This window comes from Dufourea novaeangliae, unplaced genomic scaffold (genome assembly GCF_001272555.1).
Source record: "Dufourea novaeangliae isolate 0120121106 unplaced genomic scaffold, ASM127255v1 scaffold120, whole genome shotgun sequence".
Classification (NCBI taxonomy): Eukaryota; Metazoa; Arthropoda; class Insecta; order Hymenoptera; family Halictidae; genus Dufourea; species Dufourea novaeangliae.
The window spans coordinates 49253-72159 of record NW_015373994.1 but is presented as its reverse complement, the minus strand read 5'-3'; the positions used below and the strand labels follow the sequence as shown (position 1 = coordinate 72159).

Below are 22907 nucleotides of genomic sequence, written 5' to 3'. Positions count from 1 at the left end.
CGTAAATGCTGCTGTACACGTCGCGAAGGTGACTTGTTACGGAAATGGATAAAATTATGTTAGCAAAAAACACAGGTAACAGCGTAGACTTTTTTTTTCACCAATTCCCTACTACCTCTGACAGTCGCGAGACTCCTCCTTCCCGGAGAAGCAACACGCGATCCTCTATCGTCACTATTCGCGAACCAGAATACACGCGTCCACGGCAAAATATCATTTACCGGCGTGGATTTCGCGAATCCTCGTGCAATTTCACATTCGAGACTAGGTCGTCGATCTTGTTCAACTCAATACGTGTTCCCACTGAGCGATTCCGGCATGCTGGTTCCCCCAGAGGGAGATAGAGGTAATTCCCCACTTTCGTATTTACTGCAACGACTACTGTACTCGGCCATTAGGCTTTCCTTTACCTGGAACAGCAACAAAAGCGTTGTTCGGGTCACCGAGGAAAAGAAAAATAAGTCACAAAAGCATTGCATGTAAACGGTACCGAACCTTGGCTCTTTCCTCCTCGAGCCTCTGCCGAACTTCTTCGTGCTGCCGCTCCAGCTCTGTCCTCTTTTTCTCATAAATTTTCGTCAACCGTGTACACTCGTGTACACCCTTCTCGACGGTAGACTTCGCGACCTCTCGTTTCATACGATCCAACTCGGCTTTATCTTTGTGTACCTTTGCCAACTGTTTTACCTATAGAAAAACACAAATGCGTACCCATCGAATGACTTGACTATCTAATGTTAGTATGAAGGAAACGTACCTCTCCGTGTCGAGTAGCCTGAAGTTTTCTCATAACATCCGCGGTTTCCCGCTCGAAAAGAACTCTCAGAGTCTTTATACGCTCCTGCTGAACCTGGGCCTTGCACACAGCCAATAAACGCTCGCTCTGACTTCTCGGTAATCCCCTTGGCGCTCCCCCATTTCCTTCGCGATTCTCTAGATCCGTACACTCCGAGGTCTCCGCTAGGGCTAACGTACTCAGTCCTACCTCGCTCGAAAAGCTACAACAAAAACTAGAAATGTGTAAGCAGAAAAGAATGTCCACTTTAGTACAAGTGAACGACTTACATGTTTCTACTCGACAACCGCTTCACCAACTTGTGACTAACACAAAACCTCGACTTATGCTTTTCACTGTCGATCGAGCTTTTCTGTGACTGCATCCTAATCTTTTCTTTCTCGTGTTTCTTTCGTAACGATTCCAACTTCTTCTCAAGCTCCATCTTTTTCTCCCTGACAAGCTTGTTCTCCATTAGCTTTTCTAAAGATTCAGCCACTATCTCATCGGTGGCTACAATATCAAACATATTTATATACATAAGTTCATGTTTAGTCATTTGGAACATAACTGAGTAATAATTACTGACAGCTGCTAGCGTTAAGCGGACTCTTATTCATCGAAGTATCGACAACCGGAGCCGGAGTTGCTGGCGTTCCATCTTCGTTATCTTGAGTATCGGAAGTGTTAACGCCGGCAATGGATGGCCTTCCATGCACATTGGTAGATGCAGGCACGAGCGTGGGCAACTCGCCCACGGATTGTAGTCTCTTCGTTTTGACTGTTTCCTCCTGTAACAAAGTATTATAGAAGGTATCCAAGTATTAAATGCTAGACAGCAAATGACGTCCTCTAACCGACAAACTTACAGGTGGTTTAGAGGAACTTGGTGTCTCATTAACTTTCGGCTTATCCTACAAAATGTTAGTATACGGCTGTTAGCGTGTTACTGGGTTAGTAGATAAGAATTTTCTAACATTTCAAACCTTACATCAACGTCTTCCGACAGATCCTCCGAGTAGTCCGTGAGAACGGACAGCTGCTTCTCCCTTTTCTCCACTTCGCTCTGATATTTAATCGGATTCGCCAGGGCTTCGGCTAACTCGCTCAGACCGTCCGGAACGTAATCTTTAACGATAACGTGTAAGAACAGACTCGCCAGTGCTAACGGTTGGCCACACTCTGTTCTGAGAGCAACATGTCGATATCCTGGACATAATCCAACCACCGGTAATACTCTATGACCTATCAAACGGCCCGATTCCTCATATGCAGCAATTCTAATGGAAGCAAGTTCGGGTAGAACAACCTATTGAACATACAAACCAAGATTGTAACATATATATATATACATATTAGTAAGAGTAATTCATATCAGTCTTAACCTTTTTAAACACGAAAGGTTCTTCATCGTATACAGGATTGATGCCGTTGTTCGGAACGATCTTCGTCCGAAATTTCTTTCTGACAGTATCCGCTGGTAAACCGTACATGTCTACCTCCACGTAAGTACCCACTCTTTTATCCGTTAAAAACTGCGCCGATATCACGTGTATGTGAACCGTTCCGGCTATAATGCCATCTACAGTTGATTCCGCGAAAGGATCTAATCGTCGGTCCCTTCGCCTCATAAACTCCGGTTTCAGAAGGTAGCCGGATCGCTGATTGTATTCGAAGATACCCAAGTTTAACTGCATAGCAAGGTCTGGAACAAAAGATTAAAATATATCATCGATGAATATTTTACCACTTACAACAGGATATGATCACTGAACGTTAGCATACCGAGTGTTTGGTAATTCAACGCCACCAGTTGGCATCCTGCGTTCCAGAATACCTGAGGCATAAAGTTGCTGGAGTCAAACCGCGTGCCTGTTGGATACACTCTCGATAGTTGATGCTTATTATAATTCACAAACTCGAGTGGCCTTTCCTTCAGAAGAGTAGTAGCTTGCTTTTCATCGAACGATGACATTTCGTACATACGATTTTTTTCTGTATGAATTGAGGAGATTAAAACATATATAAATACACACAAATTAATCATGAGGAAGATAAACGTACTTTCAGCTGATTCAAAACTGTTAAAATGAACAGGTTGCACATAATTAACTAAGGCCGAAATCTCCGCCCCAGCTTCTGTTTCTTTAGCACTGGTCGCTTTATCAGGCGCAGGCACTTTGTCACCCATCCTTAATTTTATATCCTCTACGTTTGACTCATCTTCTTCCGTACTCGATTCTTCTTCGTCATCTGAAAGTCAACAAAAATTTCAAACTCTGTGTTTCTGCTTCAATTATTTCCACATACTCTTTGGAATACCAACCATCCTCGTCTTGAGCACTATCTTTGCTGCCCTGTCTTTGTTGTAACATCGGAGGATGCGAGATATCCCCATTTCCCATCTGTTGATCATTATTATCACTTTCAGTATTAAGGACAACATCTGGAGGTGGACCATTTTCTCCTTCAACCGTTTGATTCGTCACTCCGTTGTCTTCGTTCTCTTGAACACCCTCCTCAGACTCCGCCGGTTGCGTCGCCTGCTTTTTTTTATGTTTTTTATGATGATGATGATGCTTCTTCTTGTTCTTGATTATGATCTTACGTTTCAATAAATTTGGAGGCGGTAACTCTTGACCAGGTTCTAACTAAATAATAAATTTCATATGTTAACTTCAGTGTTTAGAACAGCATTGACCATGGCAGTATTGAAAAAGTACCTTATGAGATTCTAAAGGTGCGTCAAGCAACATTTCACCGAACAGATCTCTGCAATACTGAGCTATTTTAGCTTGCTGTCTAGGATTACAGTGATTCTCGAAGCTAAGAATTACAGGATACTCTGATGTCTTGAAAGCACTCTCAGCAATCGCTTCAATTACATCTCGTGCATAGATTTCAGGTACAAATGTATATCTAGAAGAAACATATTTTCCATGCAACAATCGTGACACCTCGATTTGTATGTACTGAATTAAAGAATTTTCTTAATTAGTAGTACCCATGAACAATGACAGGCTCATCAAATTTTCCGTTCCAAAAATCCAATTCTACACATCGGCAACCGGCAAGCAGACATTGACGATATATTTCCACAGAACTCTTTCCAGTCAGTTGATGTCCTATAAGTGTATAACAAAACACTTGACCTGGTTGAGATACTCTTCGCACAAATACAGGATAAAATAAAAGAACTACGAACCTGTTAAGTATGTATTGTGACTAGAATTTATAAAGTAATGCGCAAGGGGATGTTCCATATCATCTGATAATTCAAGTTTTGATACAGCAACGATCGGATTATCCTCGCTCATCAAATACCTCAGGAAACCATCGAAACTGAGCTGGCCCCGATTCGCATTACATTTATTTGGTTCATATTGACTTATAATATCTTTTGCCCGCGCCTCGTTCGCGTAAGGATATAATATTTCATTCAGACGCGGATCACGTTGCGTTTTGTTTAAAAAGTCCACAAACTGCGACACGGACATTAATCTACGTTTGTTATTGCCTACAATGCTTTCGAAAACCTTCTCAACGTCTGATCGTTGAGTAAGAGACTTATAAAAGTTGAAGAAATCTTCGAATTGAAACTTTTGTAACGATATTACGTCGTTCTGAAAATAGAAAAGAATATGAGCTTCACTATTTGTAATATCGTATTTGCATTATAGGCGACCATCTTCTTACAGAATGTTACACTTACTTTTCCGGATGGAAAACCGGAAATATCGAGTGCCTTCTCGACACGCTTTCGATCTTCTTTATTTTGTGCAAACATTTTTATTATGCTGAAACGACAATATACAATGTATACACATTTCCGTATATATTTATATTAATTTTGACACACACACACGCGCGCGCACACGCACACGTACACGTAGAGACACGCACGCACGCATATACACATTGTGCTCACTTCTTTGCAGGGAGTTTTCCCAATTTATCGGCTGTTAGTGTAAGTTTGGTGTGTGCTTTCTGCAAGAACATTGTTGTGCTGGTGTTGAGCAGAGTTAAATTATACGCAAGCTGGAAAATTTGCTCTGTCCAGTGTTGAGCGATCTCCGCGCGTGTCGTACAAAAGTTAATAAAATTCATGTTGACAAAATCAGATCCATAGCAAATTGTCACTGTCTTTTCCTCTAAAGAGTCTTGGGAGCCCATTGTCACCAGAGATTTCAATTTAGGGTCCTGAAAACCAGTCCTTTGTTCTCATAAACTCTTTCAAAAGCAAAATAATTTTGAAGTTATAATGCAACAGCCCCGAGTAAGTTTTAATGTTTTAAATTAGTTTATATGCTTTGTGTCAACAACAATAGCTCACATCACAATAAGCTGTCAATGCAATGTGAAACTATGTGGAAAGCTCCTTTATAAACTGCATATTGATTTATAGGAAAATGGAACAGACAACGGATTTGCTTTCTCTCCTATACAACTATGATTATTTCCATTTAGTACAAAGATAGGTGTGACTGAAAAAGAATGAACTACATTGAGGACACAAAGTAGGTAATATTCTATTTATAGAGTTATCAATAATTATCATATGGTGGTGCTGTGCGTTATTAGCATCCACACAAAAGCATAATATAATTATAAAATTCAAAACTCCTTTGATTTTGAACATTTTCATTTAGTGCAAATGGACCGACAAAATTAAGGAAACGCTAATTTCCCTTAGAAACAATACAAAACATAATACACTTGTTTAATACCTTTGGTACTTTGGCATATTTTCCAGTTCGAGTATCCCTTATTATAGCAATATCCAACATTTCCATTTCATTGTGTTGATCCACCCAGTGCAAATAAAATCCAAACTTATCAACCCTCAGTGTCACTGGAGTGGCTATACCAGAGTCCTAAATGAAAATACAAATGAATATAAGCACTGTACACATGTAATCATACATACTTGTCTTTTGAATTTCACACAAAACAAATACCTCGTCCCACTTGACAAACTTTTCTCCATCTTGTAACTGCTGGGAGACCTCCACCGGTCTAAATTGCAAGACACTACCTGCTGTCTTGGTATTCGCCATCCTGTCTGTAGGATAATACAAGCAGACTCGAACAGACAACTCAGCTTCTTAGCACAGGCACGGTGGGAAAAGAACAAGCGATTCAGGCTGCTTATGCCAGTGACAAAGGTAAGAAGCAAGTTGAAAACCAGAATGCGGACGACGACGAGAATGACGATGACTGTAACGAAAAGTACGTCGATGACAGCAGCAATCGAGAATGGAAGGATGACAACGGCACCAGCAACGACGACAGCGGCGGTGAAGATGGTAGACACAGTGGCAATGACGACGACGACGACGACGACGTCGACGACGACGACGACGACGACAACGACGGCGGCGGCGGCGACGTCGACGTAAGCCTCATTGAGAACCTTTCAAGCATTAGGCGCACCTCGTGAACCACCTTACCTTGACAGGTGCTGTTGTTCAGTCATCCGTGATGAAAAACGCGAGTGTATCTCGACGACGACGTCGTCGTCGCCGCCGTCGCCGCGATATTCTGACGGATACCGTCTCGCGTGTACCGACAAAAGATCAACAGTTCTTTCGGTGAACATCGACGTCGATGTCAGTAGCAATAATCTTGGCTTCGAAAAGAAAACAATAGTCACGGGACTCTCAGACTACTGTCAACCAATCTTAGTTGGAAAGATTAAGAAGAATGAGAACGATTCAATAACACGTTCAGGTTTGTCGTTACGCGACAAGAAGGAATACACGCAATTAATATGCACCGCGAAAGTTTCGTAGTCGCGAGCCACTCGCGCACTCACTTTTTGGTCCAGAAAAGCATCCTTCCGCGCGCCCTACCGAACACGATCCAAGCAGATCCGAGCACCGCCACCCGTCAACCCGTCATCCGTCACCCGTGTTACCCTCGTCGCCAGGAGGCGCTCACATTCTGGCATAAACCCGCCAACCGATAATGCTAGAACGCACCACACGTGCGCCTCGTCGCGCTCAAATTAATTTGAACGCGACGAACCCTGATATTCAATGAATATCCGCCGCTTAACGATCTTCTATTTTGATCGTACCGTTTCATAGCTAATATTTTTGCTTCTTTCCTGTTAATCGACCTCATTAACGATTGATATTACACCTTGATCTTTTTCATTTGCAACGGCACATCTTAACTCGAGGTTTAATGCAAATAAAAAGTTTCACTTCCCGCATATTTTACGTGTCTGCCACGTATTTCAATAATCTTTGGAATGTGTGATATGTCCAAAAACACGTTGCATAATCTCAAAGAAAGCGAATGTTCATATAAGCGATCGTTGGTAATTTACGCTAAATAATTCTGAATTTGATCGTGTTATTTTATTATCTTCTATTTTTGAACTTAGCTAAAAATAAATATACACCCTTCACGCAGAAAAAACTAATCAGCTGCATCGACTTCATTACATCGATCCAATCTTGTTGCTCCGCGCCCATTAAACTCAAGTCAATTTGATTTAACGCTCGGTGAATAAACGACACATTAAGTACTTTACTACACTCCAACGGTATCATGATATTGTCGGTATTATTGAGAAAGTTGTATCATGCTTTTATATGGTAAAGGAATTGATATTAAGATAATGTTGAACAATTGTTGTCATGTTGTTTAAACATTTATAACTACAGAATTGAGATTTGTTTTACGCATTCATAGCTTATAATACGAGTATGTAATTACAATTGAATTGACATAGAAGCCTCTACAATCTTATGAAAGTCTTATAGTTAAGAAATATCAGTCCTTAGAGAATATTATGATACAAATTGAAAGTAAATGTGACTGTATAGCTTGTATATATATATAGCTTAACAAAGTTCTATTTGGTATGAATGACATAAAATAAATATTAAATGATCCAGTATGACTGATCACAGTAAACCACAAAAAAGTATAAAAGTTAAATATTAATGCTAATATTATTACAGGTATTATAATTCCACCAAATCTGCATCATTTCTATTGATTGGATCTCCTTTTAATAATGAGATAATCATGCTGAAAAGTGGAAAGAAATCAGAGTAATCACTTAGTTTTAATTTTTGTAAGAAAACTATATGAAATACACTTACCAGTAAAGGTAAATAAAAAAGAATACAAGATAATATCCAAGATGGATCATACAATCTCTTGTATGCCTCTTTAATTGTCCACAATTATGAATTTCTGTAGGATCATAAACTCCCATATTGCCCCTAGGTACTCCAAAGTATTCATAGAATAACCATACCGTCATTGGTAAGTTTACCACAAACAACACAAATTGCCCATGTGTTAACAACAAAAATTCTAAAAATGCATGTGCTTTAAGTTTTGGTCCCACCCACTGTAAAATATTATGGAGTCAAAATAACTATTAAATAGTTTACATATAACTTATGTATTATTGGATGACAATATAACAAAGACAATAAAATTACCATATTTAACTTTGAACAGCACTGCCATGCATTTAAGTAGTCACATTCTAAGTCTGCTAAAGTTATGACCTGCATCATTGTAATAAGGAAAGTAATTGCATGTATATTGTGAGTATAATAAATGAAAAAATATACTCATGAAACTTTGAAATTAAATATGGCGCCATTACAGTTACTCAGTTGTATGAAAACAAACGGAATATTCCTAAAATCCCTAGATTCCATTTTTTTTCTACGATACATGTAAAATTCGAGAATCAAGTCACAGAATTATATAAATCAATGGAAACAGCTGCATAGAAGCCAGTTTTATTGCAAAATGTGAAAAGGATACGAAATATACCAGAACAAAAAGTACTGAAAAGGTATTGATTAAAGCTAGTACGAACAGTAGCGGCTCGGATAATAGACCCATTCTGATGAACTATCCGTATGAGTGGATGTCGAATTGTATTGGAATCAAATCTGATAATTCATAGGTATTTCCGTTCTGTATCAGTTCACTCCAAATGTTTTTCACGTGAAAATTTCAATAAACCTAGGAGAAAACTGAAATGACCGATTGTCAAAATCAACGAAATGAACAACTCACGGCGCTACCAACTATCAAGGCTGCTTGCCCAAGTTATGACTCCGTAAAGCAGTTTACATCATCTTGTAAATTAAATATCCCTAGTTATCTTTGTTGACATTTAAACAGAAAAAGTGACTAATGTTTGCATGTATGTAGGTATATGCCGCAGGATCGAAACGGCGATGTATTTATATCAATTTATATGAAGCATGAAGTTTACATGATTAAAGTGAACATTGACGAAATGTCCACTTAGCATACTAAGCTTTGTGTTTTATCTACAGGTATAATAAATTGTACATGTACATATGATCCTTTCCAGAAATAATAAAAGGTACAGAACAGAATAGAAGGTATATAATAGACTGTGAATAAAAAATCTACAACTCGCACATAATTATTAAATGCACCAACACGTATGATAATGAAACACATCCTGATTACAGAAATGTTTCGAGATACTCCAAAGATTGTTATAGAAGATGGATCTTCTCCATCTGCTTCATATATTATGTACATTAGGATGGAGGACTTACTAGAAAAACTGAAATTATTAAATTATGATACAGAGTTTTTACCAGAGTTCAAAATAAAAGCTATAAATAGGTAGATACAACAATCATACATAAAAATTCTAGTTCTTCATGTTGTACAAGTTTACTATACAACCATGTATGCTTAATGTACAGGAATTATTTTGTTACACAAACAAACCCAGGCGAACAGTTTTATACTTTTACATCATTAGCTGCATGGTTAATTAGAAAAGCTGGTAAAAATTTTGAATCACCACAAGAATCAGATGATCCTAACTCTACGATAGCTTTAATATTAGATCATTTGAGGGACATTAATGTATCAATAGAATTTCCACCTAATAAACTCAAGCAAGGCAGTGGAGATCATGCTATTTATGTTTTGGATAACTTAGCAGATGAAGCATTGAAAATACAAAAATTTCAGTGGAAGAAGTATGCATTTCAAAATACGTTAGTCAAGGTTTTAAAATTTTATATTAACAGTTTATGTGGATTAACACTTTTAGGGTAGAAATACCACCTGATGAGCCAAACAATGAACCGGATATAGAAGATGATGATGCAGAGTTGATATTAGAAAAAGTAGAGGAAGAAATGATGGCTGAGTATGACGAAGAGGATGAAGATATTTTGCATGTTGATGATATTACAAAACATTATGGGCAAAATTTTGTGAGTAAAGGTTCTATGCATCAGTTTAGAAAATATAGAAGTTATATAATGAAATACTTCCCAATTTTTTCTAGAGTGAAACACAAAAACCTGATGATATTTTGGAATCTAAAACAAATAGGGAAGAATGGCAGTTAGAATTGGAAAGAGTTCTACCTCAACTGAAAGTAACCGTTAAGACAGGTACACATTGTATAGTAAAAATTGTAAAAGAAAACTGGTAAAGTACAGTTGAAAACACAAAAATTCATTTCAGATTCAAGAGATTGGAGGTCTCACATAGATCAGATGAAACAACTTCATACAAATATAGCTACAAACCTTCCTGGAACTAAGGGTCAATTGGATAAATTACACACTGATTTATCAAATACATTAGATAAAATAAAAACAAGAGAATCATATTTAAATAAACAACTTGAGCCAGCTCTGAAAGAGTATCAAACACTGCAAGAAGAATTGTCGAAAATTAAAGAACAATATCGAGATGTTAGCGGTGGTGTAACTGAAAGAACAAGAATCTTTAATAAATTATCAGAAGAATTAGAACATGTTAAAAAGGAAATGGATGAAAGAGGATCGAGTATGACAGATGGAAGTAAGTATCTCATGTTGTATATACCATAAATAAAACACAGTACATATGTAGATATATTAATTGCAATTAATTACTTATAGCTCCGCTCATAAATATAAAAAAGACAATTACTAAAGTGAAAAGTGAAATCTCTGAAATGAACGTACGAATCGGCGTATTAGAGTACAGTCTGATGTGTGCGAGAATACGAGATCGTACACAACTGCAGGAAGACATGAACAGTACAAACGGCATCGCGATAACTTGAGTCTGTTTTTAATTACCGTTCGTATCGCAGAGTTAACGATAAATATCAATTAAGATATTAATTTGTACGGAGATTTATCGTTGCCTCTGTTTCGCTATCTTTGTATACGTTTTGTGCTCAGTTTGTGTGTATTACGAGTAAGAATAACTGTAAATAAGGGTCCAATGAAGCATTTAACACTTGCGTCGTCTGTGTAACATTTGTATGCACTAACGAACACTTAATTTCCAAAAACAGACTGTTCAATTGTCTAATATTTTTCACCAACAAAATCGTTACGAATAAAACTATCCACTATCAAAAGGACTTCAGCGATATTTTTTTTGTACGATGTTTCCCGCGAGCTCACGTTTGCGTATTCCTAAAAATAAAGTCCCGATCGTTGCACTCACTAATGACGCGTCGTCATTACGTGAAATGCCCTCCTCAAAGGCTCATTCAAACGAAGGGTACTTTAATTTTCATTCACAGTGCTTTCTTCCTTGCTTTAGTACATTCTGTTTAGAGACGCTGACGAGATCAACTATTTGTTTGATTAATTTTTAATTCATCGGGCGCGTTTTTTGCATTCATGGCAATTAATTTAAATTCCCAAAAGGTCAACGATGCTCATAACAAGTACAAAGTCTTTTATTCGGCGAATTTACGCAGGTATAAGTATAACATTAGCAATTCAATGAACGACGAAACATTAACGGAATTACAGGTTTATCGGGCTGCTTGTTTTCATTTCTTAATCGCACATGATGATAAGTTTCAGCAAATATTTGTGTACAGGGTGTTACAGAAAAAAAGAGGAAGTACTGTATATCTTTATGATGATGTAACGACGGCCTCAATATATGACTTATTCTACAATCATGAGTAACTTTGTGCATGGTTCAAAATTGCGTGTACAGCCCATGATCAAGGACGTCTCCACTCAAACTGGTGTTTTTTGGTGCCGTTTCAAAAATAATTAATTAAGATGAACGTGTACGAAGTATAGGAGAATATTTGACGATGAACTGACAACTCGAATTGACGAAGGGGAAAGGCTGAATCCGCACGCATTAACGACGCCGTTGCCTCTGCTGCTCATTGATCCCTCCTCTTCGTGCAATTTCTCCGCCAGCCTTGCTTTAGCAGGTCGCGGAGGTTCGCCCAGGCCAGTACGTCGTGTAATCTTTCGCGTACATGTTAACATTGGATGCGGACTACCTCGACCCACTGTATTTTATAACTCTGTCGATCTACGGTCAGCGGTAAGCGTACGACGCCGGCGAAGAACCGTAAACGGGAGCCCCTCAGATGAGAATCATCTAACCAGCAATCAGGTTTGTAAGAAGAACGGCGATACGACCCGATTTACGCGCGGCAACTTCGATCACCCCGAGGGTTTCCACCTCGATTGGTGCCTATACGCGCGTTCCTAATTTTTCTTAACAAAATTAACCACAGACGATCGATCTATAACGTGCGTTTCTGTGATCGAATAGTTCGTGACCAATTAATAAAAAACGTCCACGAACGGAAAATTACATAAAGTAGAATTTCGATCGCGTACACGCATCTAATGTAAAATGGTATTGAAGAGTCATTGACTTCACCTCTATCTCCTCGAACGGGATGCACTTTCTTTCCAGTTTGAAAGATTCCTGCGTGTGTTTATGGGGTATACATGTCAACCTTCCCGCGACTTTCACCGATGTTGCTACGCGTATATATTTCTATGGGGATTCGTTTTGGTTTAATACCGTTATACGTAATACAAATTTTCACCTTTTTTGTTTCGATACAATAACCGTTCAACATGATCGAATATTATTGGCAAGGAAGTTAATTTGCTTTTAAATGAAATTGAAATGATTAAAATTGCATATAATAGTGTACAGATAAGAGTAAATAGATGACACATTCGCTTTTGTCATAAATTCGACGTAAACGATTAATCATTATGAGATGCATAGAGAATCGATGAGATCATCAGTATCGCGTGTCTTCCTTTTTTTCCATCCTGTGTCACACCATATCCAGTCGAAAACGCGTAAGGTTTCATTGGAGTCAGTTGACTTCGTTTAGTTTCGAATTCGCGGGTCTATGAACCCGTAACGATCGATGAAAAATATACATGTATCTAAATACATGTACGTACATTGTAGTATATAGACTTAATAGTCTTTTCATTGTAACGATAAAAATGTGATTTCGAAAATATAGCGTCGCTCGCGCCATTTTTATCTTCGTTTCGCACATTAGTTAACTGTAAAAAGAGATTCTGTACTTTGTTCCTGTCGCGATAACTATTTTTCCGGTTCATAATATATGGAATTTTTCTCTCTCTCCCTCTCCCTCTCTCTCTTTCTCTCTCTCCCTGTCTTCCCTCTCTTTTTGCACGACTAGATTTTATTTCTAATCGTGAAACACAAAACGTACAATGAACTACTAAAGGGAACTAAGTAAGCAGATAAGTTATCGTGTATGAAATGAGTAATTCTTCAAAGGTTCTTGAATTTCAGTTAAAGGTCACTTACACCTTAACAAATAGTTCGTATGCGTATAACATGTTATACCTATCGCCACTGACAAGGCTTCCGATGTGTTTTGTATATTCAATAATACCTTGTGTCTTTGGACCCGCGATAAAGAACTAATCTATACAAATCTGCAAATCTACTCGGGATTTGGTATTAAAATGAAATCTGGTATCGATGATGATATCGCGCGCACGCGCGTTTATTTTGTGTGCGATACAAGCTACCGTGTTTGACGTGATCAAAAACATAAAGAACAAAACAAGGGCATCTGAATGTATCGTTTCAGATTCGAAGATACAATCAGATAGTACTTCGACATCATAAAAAAAAAAAAATTAATAATCAAAAAGTTACGGAAATTATAAATTACTATACGATCGTCCTTCGCGGATACTGATTCGAAACGATTACATATTATCTATTTATTGGCACGATTTAAATTTGTAGATCATTAGTTAAAACGCATTGCGTCATGTTTCTCATTTAAGTTGTCATTTTAGGAAAACATAGTTCCCCTTTTACTTTTACGACAAATTAGCACACGCTGGTATGTGTCAACTGAACGGTAAATACGAGGTACATACGTAATACTTTGAAAACTTCATGGATGATTCAAAGAATCGCAGAAATTTTAGTCTTTCTTAAATATTTTCCCGAAGGCTTTCTCGATCCAGTGTCATACATTAGTGTATAAGGCTGTTTCCTCTTGGACATATGTATATATATATGTAATTATAATTGCTATTACCAATCAAGACAGATTTAGTAGCAACATGACTCATTCGGAGACATTATAATGCTGATTATTGAATTACAGTAAGTTTTCGAACGTTCGCGGCTTTAGTGCTAAACATGCGCAAATAATATGTCGGCAATTTGTCGATCGCTCGGATCGCTCGGCTTTGGAGTTTGGAGGCCTTTATTCCATTTAAATAGATTGAAATAGATGAACTATTTACTGCAACAAAACATAAATCAGCATAAAAATATTATTTATGATTGTTTCCCTTATCGTATTTTTAATATAATTATCTGTGATATACGTATGTATAGCTTCAAAGAGATAAATGTTGTAATAATATCTCGAATTTTGTTTTGAATGTGTTTGTGCACCTACGTGTTATTTGTAACTTGTACACATATTTAATTGTGAATCGGTGTGTGTTACTGGTTATGTGGAGAAAAATGGATACGTGATACGTGTTTAAATTTCTAGTGTTCACTTGTCCACTAATGTAATTCCACACCCGTTGCTTTTGTTCATACTGCACTCAACTATGTATAAGCATCAATACTGCAGAGTGTAAACAGAATAAGTGTAAAACAGGGCAAATAATATATCGTAAAATACATAACATTGATAGAAAAACAGTGGCATTTGCACACAATTATATTGAATTGAATCGTCCAAAGAAGTAACTGAAGACAGGATTAAGTATGAACACGTACCATTAGTATGTGATGTTATTAAGCTTAATCATATATATACATGACAATGGAGACAACCAACATTTCAAAGTATTATTTTTATTTTTTTCAGGTCATAGTTATCAAATAAGATGATACAAGCTTCCAAGTCAACTATTATTATACTCATAATAGGCCTACTGATTGCTATATTTGGATTAACAGTAGGAATACTTTGGTCCTTGATTTATTCAACAATTATACAATCAGTAAGCATAAAAGTGATATTTTATAACAGGAAACAGTATTTGTTAAGTATTTCACTAAGTATTGTATTCTTTTAGCAATTGGCTTTAACACCAACATCTTCAAATTATGAACTATGGAAAGAAACACCGATTCCTATGTATTTAAAATTTTATATGTTTAATCTAACTAATCCTGAAGCATTTACTTCACCAGATGGAACCAAACCACACTTTGAGGAAATGGGTCCTTATGTATTTAGGTATTAAATTTCTATTAAACCTTATGATCTGTATTATTTCTGATATTAACTGTGCATCTTTATCACAGGGAAATTGATTATAAAGTACAACAAGACTGGAATGAAAATAATACAATAACATATCAAAGAAAAAGGGTATGGCACTTTGATGAGTCTTTGTCGGCAGGTAGTTTGTCTGATAATGTCACTAATATAAACCCTGTGACAGCTGTATGTATTTCTTAGAACTGCTGTATTATATAAACATAAATTGACATGTTAATACAATGTATCTTTTTTTAATCATTCTTTGCAGAGTATTGCATACATGCTACGATTTAAAGATAACTTTCTGCGAGATATAGCTGACAGAATTATGCGTATAATAGGACAAAAGTTAGTGATCACCAAGAGTGTTAACGAATTTCTCTTTGAAGGCTATAACGACACTATGTTAAAAGTTGCTCAAAAATTGAACCTTACAAGGATGCCAATGACTAAATTTGCTTGGTTCTTTGGGGTGAGTTTGGGTTCAGTGTGGCTATGTAATAGAAAACATCAGAGGGTTTCAAATTCCTTTAATAAAACTGTTTAATAGTACTCTAACATCCCTAGAGAAATGATTCAGCATCCTATGATGGAACATTCAATATGCACACGGGTGTAACCGATATGCGTGAATTAGGAATAGTCAAGGAATGGAATTATAATAACCATGTGAGTTACTATCCTGGAGAATGTGGAACAGTAAGAGGAACTAATGGAGATTTGTGGCCTCCATTACCAGACAACGAAACTGTTTCTTTTTTTGTATCTGATATTTGCACGTAAGCATAATTTTCCATTAGAAATTAAGAAAATTAAAAAGTATATGATTTATAATGTTTTTCGTGTTTGACAATCGTGTTAACAGAAGCTTGACTGCAAAATATTCAAATACGACAGAACACGAAGGATTATCGGGTGTTACATTCACTATCAACGAGGCCACTTTAGATAATGGCACGAAAGTACCATCGCGAAAGTGTTACTATGAGGAAGAATCCATACCCTCTGGAGCCCTAAATATTTCGTCGTGCAAGTGGGGTGCGCCAGCTTTCATTAGTTTTCCGCACTTCTATTTAGGAGATCCAAGTTATAGCGCAAATATCATAGGAATGAAACCTCAGAAAAATAAGCACGAACTCTCAATATCCTTAGAACCTGTAACTATCTCAAAATAACAGAAGAAAAACAATTCAATTATTTACATTTTACAACTATTGTTATTTTTATAGAAAACCGGTGTTCCATTGAAAGTCAATGCGAAATTGCAATTGAATCTGCTGATTGACAGGGATGAAAAGATAAAGTAAGTTTCTTTTTTATGAATAAAAAAAATTTTCAGCACTTCCTCAAGTAAATTTTAACTTGACGAGCACAATTTTCTTTTCAGGATGTTCAAGAACCTCACTAAGACGTTTGTACCAATGCTGTGGTTCACGCAGGAAGCTACCCTAACTTCCGATTATGCTGGTACAGTCAAGTTTATCATAATTTTAGAGTCGTTAGGTAGCGTGACTTTCTTCGGTATCGGTGCTATTGGTATTATAGTTATGTTTGTCGGTATTTTTGTGCTCGTTCGAAACAACTTTAGAGGCGAAGAGAATCAAGTTTTATTAACACGCTCTATGAACGGCGATAGTGGTATTATCGATGGATAATCATCTGTATTTCTGCCTACAAAATTTTCAATTCCCGTTGCAATTAGAGTATCGCAGGACAGCACATCCTTCGAATTGTTTGTAAATGTGCTTTCTGAAATAGTTTTATGATTTAAATGGTAATCAAGTGCCTCATCGTTTAAACACAAAAACGAATGCCGGAAATGATAAAAAATAAAAACCTCAAAAAGACCGTGTATCTTAACGTTGTTGTATATACATATTATTAACACACGTCTTTTTTAAACAAAAAATAGAAATTTATTCTCAATCTCTTTCAAACTATTTTTTTAGAAACTCAAAGCGGTGTATACCACGGATTACAGAAAACCGTGTAAAGTATTAGAACCGCGTTAATTAGTTTCGAGTCCGAATTCACGTAAATCGTGTAGATGAAATTGTAGAATTTACGATATTGTTATTGCTGTGATAACTAGAAATTTCTTCCACTGTAAATACAGAAAAGTATATTAACAATAAAAAAACCTTAATTTTGTTACAACTCCTTCGTTACGAATAAATTGTGCCTTTCCCCAGATCTTCTATGGGAAGGGTCTCCTACCACTTGATTTCGGAAGTTATCGACATTTATGCTAGATTAACCATTCGGTTTAACATGTATTTCAGTACTTAAAACAAATTTACCAAGTGATAGGAGGCTTATCCCCTATGCCGCTTTTTCCTCTAATGAAAGCCGAGTTTACTTGTCAGTGTACAATGTTTATACAGTTGGAAGACTGAAGCCATTTAAGCCAACTCAAGAACAAATGAAACTTATGTTAACTGATATACATATGTACATTTGAATATACAAGGTGATCCTCTCGCTGCACAAATCAAAGGTTGTGCCGCTTTAAGGAACCGACGCGCGTGTGTGTAGCCCCGGGACGTCATCAACAGTGAGAATTGGTTGACAAATTACACATTACCCGCATTACACGTACTGACGCGACGGTTCTTTAGAGTATATGTATTTAGTTTAGCTACTGGAGACCCTTCTACGAGTTTACAGTAACTTTTCCGTATGTCAAAGCAAGGGATATCAAGAAGAAGTTAGAACCTTTTCTTATTGTATACAACGGTATCGAGAAGATTAAAAGAGTAGAATATTCAAAGACAAAAGGAAATCAACGCGTGTATTATTGTAGGAAATTGAATAGAAAGCGAAGTTCTGCCAGAGAATATTAGTTGCTGCTATTAACTATAGAAAATGTAGAATTAGAAAAACTTATTTCTAAAGATGTTGATTGCTGAACGGTGTAGAAGGTATACAATTAAAATTAAGGCTTTAACTTATACGTCAACGGGACATTCGAACATCGACCGTTTTGTACTGGTCCTGTGCTTCTTGTGAGCATCGCGTAATAGTATGCTTCCAAACGAAGTGAGGCTCCTTTGATCGCATCAAAAAACAGACAACCGTTGGTTCGCCACGAGGCAATCTCAATGCGAGGCATGAGTACGTACACTCACTGGTCTATGGTATGATGTCTGTACTAACATCTTAACACATCGGGTTGCAATTATTACGGGGCTACATTAATTCATACGTTCCACCGCTAGATGGTCATTGTGTTTGCGGCGGGGCCGGTGGGGTAGCAAATAGCAATGAGCAACGGACTGTCAATAATTACATGCGGTAAACTGTGATAGAATCGAAATTGATGTAGAGGTTACTTTACATCTTATAAGTAATTGTTACGAATATTATTACGCAACTGTTCAATTGATAGTGAAATATACCAGGTAACTTTTAATTAATATAAATAGACGAAACGATCTTTTGGAGTCGTCAACATGACGTCGTTCCTGACGGACGTGCTGATCACGGCGAGTACGTACATATATACAGGCCTCTACATACATAACCCACACAAGATCGAAAGTACAAAATTTCGCGCGAAAATTTTTTCAAATGATACATTTGATTACCTTTATAGTATTCTACCATTTTCTTTCGTGAATAAATCATCCATTTTTTATTTTCACATAAAAACGTACACGTTATGTAAACATTCAAATTTCAATGTACTATTTCGACGATCAGGTAAATTGGAGAAGGTCAACTTAAACGAAAAAATAGGTGAAATACAAAAGGAAATAACAAAGTTGAAGTACGATGTTCAAGATTTTATGGATGATAATTACGTCGAATTTACATCGAAACTTACAAGAGATCAACATTTAGTGTCAAAAGGAGAGAAATTGCTAGAAGAAATGAATCAATTGCAAAAGAGAATAGACGATCAGGTATAAAATTAGTTTTACGAAAAAACATCAAATATGAATTACTTTATGATCGCGATATGTGGTTTTTATTTTAGGTCAAACTCGAATTGTTGGGTTCCACGAAAGAACTAAAGACTCTCTCGCAAGCTCTAAAGGAATCGAACACGATGTTGCAGCTTTATAATCAACTCTTAACTTTACATGAGTGTATAAAATCTATACAAAGTTATAAAGACGGAAAACGTTACGTCGACGCGGCTAAAACGTTATGTCGCATGCAGACGATATTATACAATCCTAAAAGCGATCTTCGTGATCTCGATATTTACACAGCCATAGAGGAAGGATATTTGAATCTCTATACTTCCTTTCTGTCCGACGTATCTTCGTCATTACACGATAGAATCAATTGGACTGGCGTTGAAGATAAAGATGCGAAGACCGTCACGTTGAGTGTAAAGGACGAGTTCGAAGACATGCCAGAATTAATTCAGGGACTGTATCACATTGATAATCTTTCGAATCATTTACATAAATTCGGAATCACCCTCATGGACCATGTAATCAATCCCATCATCAACGACGATTGTTCCGTATACGTCGTCGACGAGAAAATCTTCACCATCGAAATTCTGACTAAGAAAAAACCACCAAGTTATAAGAACGTACTGTACAATCTAGAGTTATTATTCAAATTCCTTCACCAACATTTCAATTTAATTATACACGATGAAGAAACGTTTCTAAAAGGAATACAACCATACTTATTGGACAGACTTTCTGCATCACTAACGACCAATTGTATCTCACGAATCGTTCCAACGTCCAGCACTGATCTGAAAAATTTTACGCCCATTGTTCAAGCGATCTACGATTTTCAGTATTTCTTGGTTGAAATTGGTACCTTTACAAGAAATATATTTCTTGCGTGAGAATTTTCAAGGCATTCAAATTTCTTATACCGTTTCAGGTTTTATAACAGCGGATCAGCTTTTTCTGACTGAGTACACGAAAAATATCGATAAATTATTTATCGAAAGGGTTTGTCAAGATTTGTTGGCAAAGGCACGGAATATCATGAAAAAAGACTTGCATGATTGTATTACGTATGAACCACAGGCAAGTTTTTTTTATAAAAAATTGAATTATTTCTATTATGTAAACAATATTCTCGTATTGATATTTCAGGAGCCGCTCGAATTTTCCGAGGATGCATACGATTACAGTGAAACGAAAATTTATATGAAATTAAGTGACAATACATTTCAACTTCCTAAATGTCAAATAAGGTAAGGAAATCAAATTTCAAATGCATGGTGTTTCAACAGTTATCATCTATAATCAGAGTTTTGATTTAATGTTTGCAAAAATTATTACATGATTTGTATTTTAGTAAGAGTACAAAAGAGACATTGGATTTCGCGAAAAGCATTCTAGATGAAGCATGCAGCAGTTCGGATTCGTGTGCCATTCGATTATTTTACACATGTAGAAATGTTTTCGAAATGTACTCGGGACTGGTACCGGAACATCACCGGAAATTCTTGGAGACGATACCTCAACAAGTTGGTACGATCTTAACATGTACATATTATTTGCATTTTTCCAATTTGTTAACATTATAATTGATCCGCCATACTTTTTTAATTAGCTGTATTTCATAATAATTGCATGTATCTTGCGCATCATTTACTTACACTGGGACACGAGTACAGGGACAAGTTACCAGAGTCTTTACAAAATTATAATCTAACTTTTGCCGACCAAATATTAGTATTAAGAAACGTCGGATCAACGTGCTTTTTGGAACACATGAAGTACCAACGAAATATTATCTTTGATATTCTGAAAGAATCTGGTTAGTACCAACCAGACATTTTTACACAATGATTCAGAGCAGTCATTGGTCAGTTTAATGATACATAATTAAAATTTCTTTAAGGTCTGTCAGCGTTAGGTCAAAGTTCTGAACTGCAGCCTACCACGGAACGTGCACTGAGACAGTGCATCAGGCAACTAGAGTTATTAAAAACGGTTTGGCTAGATGTTTTACCGGTAAATATATACTGCAGAGCTGTGGGTCAGTCTCATTTTCTGATGGTACACGAACAAGCGTTACATACTACATTATCCATGCGCTGTATATTTTTATATATTAATATCATTGTAGGATGCATCATGAATTCTATGGTCGAGGACCTTATAATTAGAGTTGTATCTGTTGAAGACATTCCCGCTGATGTTGCGACTGATTTAGTAACATTATTTAATATGATAGTTAAACGTGCACCAGTAATATTTCCGGTGAGTTTATGTAGAAAGAACTATATAAGTGGATACTCTAAAAATGTTTATTAAACATTGATATATATATCTATATAAACGCATTACAGTTAAAATGTAAGTTACAAAAATTTGGCCTTGGAAGAAATTCCATGAGCTGTCCCTGTAAAATCAAACCGGAATAATTTTATTCCTTCTGAAAAGTATATGAATGAAAATTATGGTGCGTTTCAGGATCCACAGAAGATCCATCAACACGTACGCAAATGGGAAAAGTTTTTAGAACTGATTAAAGTACTAGGTGCTTCTCTGAAAGAAATTGAAGTTAGATGGGGAGGCGGCAAAGGGCCGCTCGCTCGTGAATTTACATCTTCACAAGTTAAACAATTGATTAGAGCGCTGTTTCAAAATACTGAGCGCAGATCTAATCTGCTAGCTTCTATAAAATAATATTAAAATTTCTATCTTGGGTAAGGAATGAATTTTATGCATTTATTATTATAATGAATTGTGATCATTATATTAACAGTACGATTGATATAAAAAATAACGATGTTATTAAGATTTATAATGTTATACTGTTAATACATTAGGATTCCTTTTACTTACGAGTTTTTTTTACCTTCTATTCAAGAATTTCGATTGCAATACTTACGTTGAAGTTCCGCGTATCATTAAAGGTCGCATGTCCAAATAATTATGTTTAACAGAAATATTAAGGAATTATCATTAAAGATGGCTCATAAATCCAGAAATGTTTGTCCAACAACATAAATTTTGAATAGCATTGTGATAGTTACTCACGTTCTGTACTTATTGCGGAAAAGATCTTCAGAACTTTTTCTACTGATTGAAGAAAGAAACCAGTAAGTAGCTCAAACTTTAAGAAAGTAGACAAGCAGACAGGCAGGCAGGGTGGCGGGCAGTAGTGAGAGCAAATCATTTAATAGATTTCCAATTCCATATCATTTACAGCAATGGCAAACAATATTACCATAATTTCATTAATTTTTTTTCATTCGAGTATCCACAGTGACAAATGCTCAAAATTTCCAAATGCAATACTATCTCTGCACATATATTTCAAGGCCATACTTTTAGATCATATGCAGCGAATTAATTTTGCAGCTCTTTAATCCTGTTTTGACGTATAAAAATCCTTAAGGCAAAGCTGCACAATTAAGTATATATACGAGCAGTAGTGTGCATTTGGCTAAAATTGCGCAAATTCTCTTTGCTTTACCTCACCTCATTAAACGTTAAGTACATCTATATAGATGATGTTAAAAGTATCGACCATTATATTAGAACCCCTTTAAAGCATATGAAATGTCCAAAGAAAAAAGAAGAAACGGAAAGGGCTAAAAGTTACAGAGGAAACTTATCACGTACTTTCTTCTCTAAAAATAAA

General features: G+C 36.5%; 5 protein-coding genes across 5 annotated transcripts; 3 read left to right on the top strand and 2 right to left on the bottom strand.

The window, feature by feature from the left end:
* Positions 1–246: 246 nt before the first annotated feature.
* On the bottom strand, positions 247–6621 carry LOC107187938 (1-phosphatidylinositol 4,5-bisphosphate phosphodiesterase classes I and II). Its single transcript, XM_015576146.1, has 19 exons — positions 6591–6621; positions 5734–5992; positions 5503–5649; positions 4704–4975; positions 4488–4572; positions 3981–4398; positions 3780–3900; positions 3499–3694; positions 3102–3426; positions 2840–3028; positions 2561–2770; positions 2161–2480; positions 1767–2084; positions 1645–1689; positions 1365–1566; positions 1066–1288; positions 758–998; positions 496–687; positions 247–410 (listed from the first exon to the last, which is right to left on the bottom strand). Exons 2-19 carry the CDS (start codon positions 5830–5832, stop codon positions 288–290), a joined length of 3726 nt encoding a protein of 1241 aa, XP_015431632.1. The 5' UTR covers positions 5833–5992; positions 6591–6621; the 3' UTR covers positions 247–287.
* Positions 6622–7752: 1131 nt separating this feature from the next.
* Positions 7753–8831, bottom strand: LOC107187937 (protein cornichon homolog 4). The gene is made up of 4 exons (XM_015576145.1): positions 8576–8831; positions 8242–8310; positions 7894–8147; positions 7753–7819 (listed from the first exon to the last, which is right to left on the bottom strand). Exons 1-4 carry the CDS (start codon positions 8654–8656, stop codon positions 7753–7755), a joined length of 471 nt encoding a protein of 156 aa, XP_015431631.1. The 5' UTR covers positions 8657–8831.
* A 319-nt stretch (positions 8832–9150) lies between these two features.
* On the top strand, positions 9151–11133 carry LOC107187936 (intraflagellar transport protein 57 homolog). Its single transcript, XM_015576144.1, has 7 exons — positions 9151–9168; positions 9262–9421; positions 9505–9786; positions 9861–10026; positions 10101–10209; positions 10283–10624; positions 10705–11133. The coding sequence occupies exons 2-7, from the start codon at positions 9264–9266 to the stop codon at positions 10869–10871; spliced, it is 1224 nt and encodes a 407-aa protein (XP_015431630.1). The 5' UTR covers positions 9151–9168; positions 9262–9263; the 3' UTR covers positions 10872–11133.
* A 791-nt stretch (positions 11134–11924) lies between these two features.
* Positions 11925–16984, top strand: LOC107187912 (protein croquemort-like). Its single transcript, XM_015576113.1, has 9 exons — positions 11925–12187; positions 14928–15063; positions 15139–15302; positions 15371–15512; positions 15598–15801; positions 15897–16108; positions 16195–16486; positions 16559–16632; positions 16717–16984. Exons 2-9 carry the CDS (start codon positions 14947–14949, stop codon positions 16982–16984), a joined length of 1473 nt encoding a protein of 490 aa, XP_015431599.1. The 5' UTR covers positions 11925–12187; positions 14928–14946.
* A 1748-nt stretch (positions 16985–18732) lies between these two features.
* On the top strand, positions 18733–22023 carry LOC107187929 (centromere/kinetochore protein zw10 homolog). Its single transcript, XM_015576135.1, has 10 exons — positions 18733–18818; positions 19032–19234; positions 19309–20113; positions 20184–20332; positions 20402–20502; positions 20607–20782; positions 20865–21071; positions 21156–21293; positions 21384–21517; positions 21731–22023. The coding sequence occupies exons 1-10, from the start codon at positions 18782–18784 to the stop codon at positions 21944–21946; spliced, it is 2166 nt and encodes a 721-aa protein (XP_015431621.1). The 5' UTR covers positions 18733–18781; the 3' UTR covers positions 21947–22023.
* The last annotated feature ends 884 nt before the right edge of the window (positions 22024–22907 follow it).